The following is a 12,309-nucleotide window of genomic DNA, read 5'->3' as shown; positions in this document are numbered from 1 at the left end:
CCTCGGTTTCTCCATCTGTAAAACAGGGATAGTGATATTTACCTACCTCACAAAAGGGGTTGCCGGGTCAGGCTTATGTTTTCAAAGAGTTTTGACGTCCCCAGATGGAAGGTATTGTAGAGTGGGTGTCATTAAAAAGACATTCACCATGGGGTATTATCTGCTTATCCATGGTATTTCCTGTGCTTAGGGCAACATATGGTGGCAAACTCTCTCTACTGGAATAGAGTGAATGCTGACGTTTTAATGGTGCATGCGATAGAAAAGCAGGGTGTCAATATGAATATGTTAACAGATAATAGCACTACTATCCCATATCTCATCATGGCTCAATTAACCAAGGCAAATCTCTCCTCTGCATATGCTTTTGTTTAACATAAATATCACTCCGGAAGCTGTGCTGAAATGAACAACGGTGGCAGTGCCCTGCCTCCGAGCTCTAAGAAGCTACCGGATATTTTTCTTTCCCGCTGTCTTTTCTTGCCATTTCAGTCGCATTGAGACGTGGGTGGACAGAAGTCCTGCCTGGCAAACTTTCAAGATTTAGAAGGTTAAATAAATAATGACCCTGACATCAAAGCAAGCAGAGGCCACGGTACAAAGCTGGAGGTTGATCCATTTGCTACGGCTTATCCATGTATGGCAGCTTTTAGTTGGCATTGGGAAGGAAATACAGGCCCCGGCGAGTGAGAGGTGGAGAGAGGATCGACTACACAATGTTTATGGTGCTTTTTTTTTTTTTTTTTAAATTTGCATGCAGTGTTGAAAAGAGCTACAATAAAGAAGAGCAAAAACGACCTGATTCATGCTGAAGAGGGGGAGGACCATTTCACAGACATTTGCTCCGTTGGTGAGTACTGGCCCAGCATTCTCTGGTGGTGTTAAGAACTCGGGCAAAGCGCTTTCGTGTCACACTCCTCTGAGCCATTCCTTTGTTTCAACAGACTGCACTTAATTGCTGGAACCCAGGGACATTTCAGCATCTGGTCCTTAACCAGTGTGCACGGGAGTGGGAGAGGAGCCAGGAGCTCTCCTCCACCCTTCTGCACTCCTGCTTGAGAGCCAGATACAATCCCAGTCCTTGCCCTTACAGAGCCCTTGGAGGAGTCGTTCCTGCATCAGGCACAATGACTCTGGGACTCCATCTTGGGGAATGCTCCTCCATCCATACACCACCCGCTGCGTCAGGCTGGGCCTTAAAGTGCTCTCTAGCCTCATCTGTTGTGGGGAGGCGAGGGAATGGACAACAATCCAAGCCCATAAATGAACAGTGTTCCCTGTTGGACACATGGCTGACTTCTTTAGAGAATGGCTTGTATTCTGGATGGGCACAGGGAAACCCTGGACTGGACGTCTCTGCTAGTTCTATAACCTTTGCCCTAGCAATGTCTCTTGTTGCAGATCTTCACATTGTTAAGCCAGATGTGGAGATGAAGGGCTGCGCACAGATGGTCACCCCATGCTCACATGCATAAATCAGGTGCAGGGTGCACCATTATATACCTGCCCCAGATCCTTTCCGTGACCACAGCATCTTCCAATACGTAAAGCAGGAATGTGATAGGGTCCAGAAACCGTACTTGCTTTCCAGAAAGCGGGAATGAATTCTCTGCTTAGACCTCACACAGGTGGACAGGGTGGAGTGATGAGACAGGGCTGGAGGTCTGTAAGCTCAGGCAGCTCTCTGCTGCTTGAGCACCAGCAGAGGGGAAGACCTTTGAGATGGTAAATTTCCACTTCCAGTGGTGGCCAGGCTGGACTATAGCCCCAAGCTGCGAACATGTCCTGATGATTTTCTGGTGAGGTATTATTTTCTGGTAAATCATTTTGCCCTCTCCCCTCTAACTGTCCTGAATGAATCCCCTAGGAAGAAACTTTGCTGAGTGTGTCTTGATTTTAGTTTGCTGCTAAAGCAACAGCTGCTCTCAGCCAGCTTCTAATGCATTACCAAGCTCCCACAGACACTGAGGAGCAGCAGATCATGAGCTTTTCATGATGCCCATTGAAAATGGAAGCATAAGTGGTACCTGTCCATGTGCACGTACAAATGCGAATGCACCGTGCGCACTCACTTCCACTCTTTGAAAATTTGGCACTTAACGGGCTGAGGGCTTGTCAACACGGCAAGTGGCTGTGTGGCAAACCAGGGTGTGAATCTAGAGCACCCTAGCTTGCCCCACAGTAACGTCCCATGTGGTCGCTGCTATAGCGCAGTGAAAGTCCTGAAGTGCGGCTTGGCATACAACTAATTGAAAGTACAATGAGCCAAGCTGCACTCTGGGACTTTCACTCAGGGCCGGCTCCAGGCACCAGCAAAACAAGCAGGTGCTTGGGGCGGCACATTCTAGGGGCGGCATTCTGGCGCCGGCCATCATAGGCACTGACTCTGTGGCATGGAGAAAAAGTGCCCCTGCTGCCCCAGCTCGCCTCCGCTCCGTCTGCTCCCCTGAGCGCGCCACCGCCGCTCCGCTTCTCCACCCTCCCTGCCAGGCTTGCTGGACGCAAAACAGCTGTTTCGCACAGCAAGGCTGTGAGGGAGGAGAAGCCGAGTGGCGGAGCGCTCGGGGGAGGCGGCGGTGGTGGAACGGAGGTGAGCTGGAGCAGGGAGCAGTTCCTCTACACCCCCGTTACTTCCTGCGTCCCCCCACCCAGCTCACCTCTGCTCCACCTGAGAGGGAGGGGGGAGAAGCTGAGCGGCGGCGTGCCCGGGGGAGCAGACGGAGCGGAAGTGCGCTAGGGCGGGGGGGGGGCCCCACAGGAAGCAATGGGGGGGAAATGCGGCACCCCTGGGGGAGAAGGCGGGGCCGGGGATTTGGGGCGGGGCACGAAAAAAAGGGGGGGAGGCCAAATTTTTTTTTTGCTTGGGGCGGCAAAAATCCTAGAGCCGGCCCTGCTTTCACTCTGCTGTCGCGTTGTCCACATGGGATGCTACTGCACAACAAGCTGGTGTCCTGTAGAATCACACCATGGCTCGCTGTGCGGTTACTTGCTGTGTAGACAGGATTCAAAGGTTTGGGTTTTCTTAACTGAGCAGCGGATCATTCCAGGCGAGTGCTGTACAGCGCATTGGTGTGACTCTGTAACCCACCATCACATCCCCAGGAATCCACCCAGATTAGCCACAAAGCAGTTGAACTGTTCAACCTGCTGAAACTAGTAAGAAAGTTTTGCTGCTGGAGAAATCAGAGCATCATTGTGTGTGGGGGGGCCGGGGGTGAGGTGGAGTTGCTGTGTGGGTGTCAGGAGGTCCACATTGCTACAGCATGTGCTTATTGCCACGAGGACATATAGGGAGCTTTTAATCCATTTCCAAGTCCTCTTGGGCTCCAGGAACTTGTGCCACATGAGCAATTCTCTGCATCTAGCGCCTCACACAGCAGCAGCACTTGCACTCATGGATAATCTGATGCTGAACTAAGAACAGGAGTACTTGTGGCTTCGTGGGCTGTAGTCCACGAAAGCTTATGCTCTAATAAATTTGTTAGTCTCTAAGGTGCCACAAGTACTCCTGTTCTTTTTGCGGATACAGACTAACACGGCTGCTACTCTGAAATCTGTCATGATGCTGAACAGAGACCCATCTATTGAGTGTATGGTCAGGAAAATATCTGCACTGCCCCCTTTTCTGTATGACTGGTTCCCCCGGTTGGGGAGTGTGTGTTTAGTAAAGCAGGGCACGCGGTGGAGAAGAAGAAACAAATACAGCGGAGAAAACTAAAAGTGCTGCAGGCTGCGGAAGAGATATTTTATCCTCCTGAAATGCATGAAACTCTGCATATCATAAATAATCGAAACATACTGGGGTTTATGGACAAAGTGCGGATTTAATGTGGGTTTTTTCTAATATTTTCCTTATGCTACAGTAACATCTCTCTCTGATGTGACTCAAAGGCCCTAGAAGAACTAACAATCTAATTACAAAGGGTGATGTAAATGTGCTGACCACTGCAATAGTTGCACTGATGAGCCTCTTGCCAGCTGTTACCTGCACAAGTTGCTTTGTAATTCAATTAAAAGTGCCTCCAGGTACCTTATAGTTACATTAGAAAGCGGTAGAACAATAAACATCAGTCACGGTGTGCTTTCGGAAAGAATAGTTTAATCCACACTTTCATTTGCTCCCTTCTCTTTGGGTTCTTTCTGTGCTGATAAAACCATAATGGTAGATCCTGGCTGCCTTATGATAGGAACATTAGGTGCTGGAATGGAGACATTAGCACTGGAATATCCAGCCATTTCAGCACTCTGACTGCCTAATGTCGGGTGTGGTTTTCCAAGGAAAGGGCAAAATTCTGCTCAGAGGCACATGGCAAATCTGTATTCTCTTATTGGCCCAAATACCACTCTGATTTACACTGGGCTGGGTTCACTTCAGAGAAGTTACTCCAGCTTCAGACCAGTTGAACTGAATGCAGAATTTAGTTATGTCAGAGCGGTGTCCATATGAAGAGCGGTCGGGATGTAAGCGGAGTGGGAATAGCCGTGTGCAGATCTCCTGGGCAGCCTTGCCAGCAGAGGTTTGCCAGAGGTTCCTGAGAGGTCTGTATTTACAGAATAACATCAGAACTCGGACACAGCTTCCTTCTTGGCCTCGGGTTAATTCTGTTGCCTTGAAGGGCAATAGAAACCGTGAGAAATTCTTCAGCACGGAAGGAAGTGTTATAAAACGAATAGCACACCAGACATTTCTAGAGTGCCCATCTCTGTAGGGTGGACACTTTAATCTAGAACGCCATTCTTCTTTCAAGTATCTATCTTTTAAACATCTGACTCTTTTGATTAATGGAGATATCCCATCTCCTAGAACTGGAAGGGACCTTGAAAGGTCATCAAGTCCAGCCCCCTGCCTTTACTAGCAGGACCAAGTACTGATTTTGCCCCAGATCCCCAAGTGGCCCCCTCAAGGATTGAACTCACAACCCTGGGTTTAGCAGGCCAATGCTCAAACCACTGAGCTATCCCTCTTAATCTTAATCAGGATTTCAGACAAGATGTGAAATGCAGCCATGAGAGGCAGACCAAATGCTCTAGAGCACTGAGGTCAGATCCTGCCCTGTGCTGTGCGGGCGGAGGAGGTGAGAGTGGGATGTAGGGAGCCTTTTCCCGCAGCACAAGCCCTGGGGCAGGATCTGTGCCACGCAGGGTATTGGGAGGAGACACTGGCTAGCACTTCCCAGCTTCAAGGGGATTCCGGCTGCCAGGCTCAGGGGTGGGTCTGAGGCTCTGCCCCATCCAGCTAGCCAGCGCCTGGGCTGCTGGGAGCGCAGAAGGCACTAGCTGAGGTTGTATCTTTCTCCTTTCTGAAGGAGAGATAAAGAGGGCTCAGCATTACTTGCCTGCGCCCAGGCCAGTGCAGTGATGGGGGGCAGGGAAGCGATCATGTACCTTCTCGGTCCCAGCATTCCAGACCGCCAGCGCTGGATTGCACAGGGAGATGCACACCATGCTGTGACTCGCATTGTGGAGCCACAGGGTGCCTGCAGCCAGCTCCGCGACACTCGGGCTAGCTGGCGGGGGTGAGGGGGTTCGACTCGTGTCACAGATAACCGAGTAAGTGCCGTGCTGCCCATAGCTTTAACCTGGCCAGTCAGAGCTCAGGATTTAAGAGATGAGCTAGGATTTTTGAAGTTATTTACAGGGGCTGCAGGGCCGGCTTTAGGCCAATTCCCCCAATTTCCCCGAATTGGGCCCCACGCCTAAGAGGGCCCCGTGCCCTAAAGAAGAGCACCTAACTTAGGCACTTTTTAAATTTTTTTACTCACCTGGCGGCGGTCCGGGGTCTTCAGTGGCACGGCGGCGGCGGGTCCTTCACTCGCTCCGGGTCTTCCGCTGCCTTTCGGGGGTGGGTCCTTCAGTGCCACGGAAAACCCGGAGCGAGTGAAGGACCCGCCCCCGAAGTGCCGCTGAAGACCCAGACCGCCACCGGGTATTCGAATCAGGCCCTGCACTTCCTAAAGCCGGCCCTGAGGGGCTGGGTGCCTAATTCACTTGAAAAGGCAATGGGAGCTGAGCATCTGACACCATTAGGCTCTTTTCAAATCCCAGTGTTAATCCATTGGGATGGTCTGGGCAAATCGGTGTCTCTTGCAGCTCATTGTAAATATGGCCACGTTTGTGCTTAGCTGCATTTCCAGAGAGGCTGGAGGTTCTTGGGTTCGGATCCTCAAAGATATTTGGGCACCTAACTCTCAGTCATTTCTGTTAGGCATCTACATACTTGTGAGGATCTGGGCCCTTTGTGGTTATGATTTCAAGTTTCCCCCTCCCCCATTATCTTCCTGATTTTAGTCTGATGATAATCCCTTGTGTCCTCCAATGCCCAGGGTCTCCATTTGCCCGGGCCAGTCTAAAGAGCGGAAAGAATGAGAGCTCCTCGTATTTCCGGAGGAAGGAGAAGATGTTCCGGTTCTTCATCCGGCGCATGGTGAAAGCACAAAGCTTCTATTGGATTGTCCTGTGTGTCGTCACCCTGAACACTCTGTGCGTCGCCATGGTGCATTATGACCAGCCGGAGGGGCTCACCACTGCTTTGTGTAAGTGTCCGGGATCAGAGCCATGTTCCCTCCGGTCCTCCCGCTCCTGAGTGCTCTGAGCACTAGCCCCACGTTGCCATTAACACCTGCAGCCTTGAGGGCTTTTTGTAACTTCTTATGCCCCATCCAGGAGTTTCACAAATAAATTACTAAGTGGCTCCAAGAAACACCAGAGAAAATGGACAATGTGCTATAAAAAAACAGCCCAAGACACATCTTTGACTTGTAATGGTCAGCCACAAACTTAGTGAACATCGCAGGAGGATTTTTTGGGGGGCTTGTGGATTGGGAAAAAACATTTACTTGGGTCCCTCCCAGCAGCTTTATAAGTTTCTCGAGCTGTCTTCACCTGCGGCTGTCCAGAGAACCTCACAATTCAACCCCCACCCAGGAGATGTATAGCTTGTTCTCACATTTTCCCTAAGTTCAATACACTAGGCCATTTTTTTATAGTAAAACATATGAAGATAATATAGACCCTGAAGCCCACTTGATATCAACTTGTGCAATGGACAGTTCCACTTAATAGAAACATTATTCCCTGCACCAAAACATTTTACACTAATTCAGTCCAATTGTGCCAATGAATAGCAAACCCTCTCTGAACATGCACTTGTACAGAAAGTGGCTTTCCATGAGAGCACTTGCCTTAATAAGCCAGGTGTGGCCAATGAGGAGAAATGTAATAGTACCCTCCAGCGAATCACACTGTGAAAATATGTCCAGTACACATATAAGCAATAACACAGGACAGAGCGGTGATGATATCATATGCCTCCACATGTTAGATGTGTTTCAGGCCGATGCCTTTGGTCACCCATTAGTATGGGCATCCAGACACTGTATAAAGGCCCTTGGAGTGTTATTGCTTTTTTAAAGTGTGTAATGTTGTTTTATTTTGTAATGAATAGCCAATGAATCCTGCTTTCTGCAATTAGATCATTTATACAGTTAAACTCTTCCTCAGCTGATCGCCTTCTTGCTTTCACAATGTCCCCCCCCCTTTTTTTTTTTTTACAAAAGTAGGACCGGCCCTGCTCATCTAAAGGTTGCAAGATTTGACCCAAAACCTCCCGAGAAATTGCAGTTTGGATAAACTGAGAATTTAAGCATACAGTGACAATGAATTCCGGGCACCATCAATTTCTCCCTGAGAGGTTGGGGAGGGTTGAGTTTATTATGGGGTGGAATAACAGAGTTGCATTGTCTGTATGTATCTGACAAAGAATTCAAGTCAGATGGCTAGACATTGAATAGAAGATGATGTGTTTTAAAACCTAGCACAGAGTCAAAGCAACTGCTGAGCAGAAGGTCAGTTGTAGGGCCCTGATTTTGGCCTCATAATGGTTTAAAGATATGGTCAGTGAAGATATACCGGTGTAAAATGTTTGTGAGGGAAACTGTAGTCAGATCCTCGAAGTTTAGTTCTGTGACAGCAGAGCTCATGGATAACATGAATGTGATGGTGGTAATGGGATCTTAGACTCCAACAATTTAGAGAGTTAAACAGCATTTCCATATCCTGTAATGGAGTTCACCCACGTACTGTTCTGTCCCCATCCTAGAGTCCCTCTCTGCAGAGGGACATTGTGAAAATGACGCCGAATGTCAGACTGGTCAAATTGCATGATGCACTTTCCAAGATTTCCCTATGTCTTTGGAGCCCTTGTCCCCAATCCTGCTCCAACTGACGTCCCCTGCAAAACTCACATTGGGATCAGGCCCCAGATCTTCAGCTCTTAGGGGGACATTTTCAGAAGAGCTCAGCGTGCACGTGCAGACAAACATCGCACAGCAAGCACTCACTTACTATCCATGTAGAACCTATTGGTGAACACTAAAAGTTCCTTAGTGCACTGCAGGGTTCACGCGGACAGTTAGTGTGCAGTATGCGGACGTGCTGTAAATCTGTATCCCGGCTTGCTGTGCACTAACAGCACTAACTAATTTAGACAAGCCCAGCATGTTGGGTGCTAATCTCGCTATATGCATCAAAATGGGAACTGATGAATGCGGAGCACTTTTGAAAATTTGGCCCCCGGTTGTGCAGGCTGCACCTTTGGAAACCTGGCCCTTAGTGTGCTGCAGTTTCTTGTATTAGTATGGAGATCAGAGAAGCTGGAGGTGGACTCTCGGTACAGTTTGATCTGCTTCATGCTTCTGGGGCTCAGTCCGGCAAGGTAATAAGTACACTGGCCCGGACTAACAGATCAGTTAAGCAGTTGCTTGATTTTAAGCATGAGTAGTCCCATTGGGTGAAATCCTGGGCCCGTTAAAGCCAATGACAAAATTCCGTTTGACTTCAATGGGGCCTGGACTTCACCCATTGAGTATAATGGGGCTGCTTAAAGTTAAGCATGTGCTTAAGTGCTTTGCCGGATTGGGCCAGAATGCTCAGCATCTTGAATGATCGAGTCCTTGTGCCAATATATGGATTATCGATTTGTGGCTCATGGGCACATTTTTCCAAACCAGAAAAAAATAAATGAAATAAGATGTGTAAAACAGAATAACTTAGGAACTAAGTCTTCCTATCTTAAAATAATAAAAAAAAAAGATTAACTTTTGAAGTCTTTCCTTTCCCACAGGCTAAAAGGGTGAAGCTACGGGTTACTGTGTCTTCAAAGAGCTCCTGCTAATATTTACTAAAATATTTAATAATACCAGGTAACTGAAAGCTATAATGAGGGTTGGGTGAAAAGGAGAAAAAAGTCCTTTCAACTCTTCTGCTCTCTCAGGATTTAGAGGGAAAATAGAAACAGACGACACAGGCAATCAGTCCTGCCCATTCTTTTTCTGAATTAAACAGCAGAAATAATAGATTAGAGTAGCAAAGCAATTAGAAATGTCAGGTTTAGGATTTCTTCTCCAATTGGGAGTAAATGGCTAGAAAAATGTTTTTAAGTCTTTCATTCTAACCAGAAGATTTCCAGGTTTGCTTTCTGGAACTGTAGAAATGCAGTAACATTTCTGAGGGAATGTTTAAATAGGAATGTGAGCTGAAATCCATTTCATTTTGATATCCAAGCTCACATTGAAGGAATGTTCATGTTAACTGGAATTAAAGATGCATTTCCTCGTGGGGAGAAAAAAAATCTAGGATAAAGGTGAGAAGTTAAGGGTCCAACTTATCTCAATGGGGGCAATATGGGGCACACTCCCACCCCACTGAAATGCGCACTTTGCCACGACAGCAGTAACTGTCGAGAGGAGGAGTCTACCAGAAATGACCTCCTATTATAAGACAGAGACCAATTGATTAATGATTTTGGATCACTTAGTTCTGGGTTCCCAACTTGAGACACCTTTAAGCGGCCTGATTTTCAGAAATTCCCCAACACCTGCTCTCTGAAAACCAGGCTCCTTTGCGAAGTCTGAAATTGAGCACCCAGAAATGGAAACACCCAAAACCACAAGATGCTTTTGAAAATCTTGACCGGGTGCTCTAATCTGTGCATTCAGGATGCTACCCAACTGGGAATCACAGTTGACCCCTGTGATTGATTGATTTTCAATAGGAACAGCAGAGAAATTCTTTTCTCAGTCACATCTGTTCCTTGACTCTAAATATTCAGTAACTTTCCAACCAGAGATGCTGTTTCTTCTTTCTGTCCTATATAGTTTTCTGTGGTTTGCACGATCATTTCCTATGACACCTTCGTTCTACCATTTGCAGGCCAGAGATCTTTGTATAGTTTCTCATGCCCACAAATACATCCCTGGGTGGTGCTAAGGAAACACCGGTGGAAATGGGCTACATGCTCTTAGAAACAGCAGCCTGACACATTCTTGGCATGGGACTGTAGAAATTAGAGGTGGGTCCCAAGCCAAAACTGTAGATCTGAACACCCACAGACTTGGTGGCTGTTCAGATCTATGCGTGAGCTTTGAGTCTCTAGCCTCGCTCTAGTTAGAATATTATAAGCTGTGTAGACTGGTAGATGGGAATTGGTCCTGCTTTGAGCAGGGAGTTGGACTAGATGACCTCCTGAGGTCCCTTCCAACCCTGATATTCTATGATTGATTCTATGATTGGTGACAATCAGAGAAAAGGAGCCTTGGACATGGAGAATGAACCTCAGCCATAGGAATTCTAAAAGCAAGTGTCATAGCTTGTAATTCTAGCCTCATTTCATAGGCTGGAGAAGACGATATTTCAATTAAGGAAGGGTACAGTGGTTAGATGAACCTGAATCTTGAGATGAAATTCCAGCTGAGCTCAGATCCAACATTTTCTAAAGTTCAAATAAGCCTGGTTAACTCCTTGTTCATAATTTTAATTTGCTTTTGCACCTCCTGTCTTTGGCTGAGACCAGTAGCAGGAGTGCCACCATGCTGTGTGCAGTATTTCCAGCCCGTCATTTTCAGACCAAAGAGCTCCAAAATGATTAACGAACCCTGCTCTTCCTTTAAGACAGTTCAAAGCTTCAGAAATGCAGATAGAAACTTTTCCAAATGTTAGGGGTGATCAGATCGGGTGTTTTTATTTAGGCCTGTCTCTGCACTGAACCATAGGCACTCTAATTATCCCTACATCTAATGGTGAATGAACCCTGGACGTAACAGGGTTATATCGAAGAGTGTCAGTGACACTGAATGAGATTCCACAAAAACAGGTGATTTGAAATATCTCATTGAAACACACAGCAAAATCCTTCGCCACAATAGTGAGAGGTTTTAAAAACCATCCTTAAGATTAATCCACGAGTGAGCCTCTCTGTAAAGGAGTGAGACTTGGAAGGCCTGATGTAGAATGCGAGAAATGTAACCACCTCTAATTATATTGTTTCCTGGAGGGCACTTGTAATTGAACTTGAAAGGAGTCTTGTGAACTGCAATGGGCAGGAGTCCGAGGAGTGAAGTCAAGCCTGGGAGGGTCTGCAGCACCTTGAAACTCAACCAGGCACCTTCTAATTCAAGTATAGCTGTCCCTCTGGGAAGCATTTAATTACATTACAAATATATTTTACTTAATGAATAGATGGTGAGAGCCTTTGGGTCTGCATTGATTTTCCCCCACCCCTGTTCTTTTAACTTTCGTGTTATTGAAATGCTCTGATTAACTTTCTCTGCTTGATATTTCCTATTGTCTCCACTGCTTTGAAACAGGAGCTGTAGGAGCTTTAAGAAATTAATTGGAATATTTGTTTAGTTTCACTTTTGTTTAGTAGCATCAGTGTTCTGTGAATTCTTTGGACCCAGGTCCTCAGTGAATAGCAGCAGATATCCATATGCCCCCGGAATCAATGGTCCACTGGAGAAACAACCATTCCCTCCGGCATGCAACTGGGTGACTGAGCAACAAAATGGCACATGAAAGTCAATGTTCATAAATGCAAAATAGTGCATATTGGAAAACGTAATCTTAACTATTCATACAAAATGATGGGGTCTAAATTAGCTGTTGCCACTTAAGAATTAGATCTTGGAGTCATTGTGGCCATATCTCTGAAAACATGCACTCAATGTGCAGTAGCAGTCAAAAAAGCTAACAAAATGTTAGGAACCACTTGGAAAGGGATAGATAATAAAATAGCAAATATCATAATGCCACTATATAAATCCATGGTATGACTGCACCTTGAAGACTGTGTGCAGTTTTCATCACCTCATCTCAAAAAAGATATGTTAGAAAGGGAAAAGGTACAGAGAAGAGCAACAAAAATGATTAAGGGAGTGGGGCAGCTTCCATATGAGGAGAGATTAAAAAGACTAGGACTATGTAGCGTGGAAAAAAGATAACTAAGAACATAAGAATGGCCATACTGGGTCAGAC

At 46.7% G+C, this 12,309-nt stretch overlaps 1 protein-coding gene across 1 annotated transcript in view; it reads left to right on the top strand.

The window, feature by feature from the left end:
- The window catches only part of CACNA1B (calcium voltage-gated channel subunit alpha1 B), a 508,111-nt gene that overhangs the window by 303,430 nt on the left and 192,372 nt on the right, over window positions 1–12,309 (top strand). The window contains exons 10-11 of the mRNA XM_054007857.1: window positions 761–850; window positions 6,324–6,533. Coding sequence (XP_053863832.1) covers window positions 761–850; window positions 6,324–6,533 — 300 coding nt within the window. The remainder of the gene's footprint in view (window positions 1–760; window positions 851–6,323; window positions 6,534–12,309) is intronic.

This window comes from Malaclemys terrapin, chromosome 17 (genome assembly GCF_027887155.1).
Source record: "Malaclemys terrapin pileata isolate rMalTer1 chromosome 17, rMalTer1.hap1, whole genome shotgun sequence".
In the NCBI taxonomy this organism is placed as follows: Eukaryota; Metazoa; Chordata; order Testudines; family Emydidae; genus Malaclemys; species Malaclemys terrapin.
This window is presented reverse-complemented; position numbering and strand designations above follow the sequence as displayed.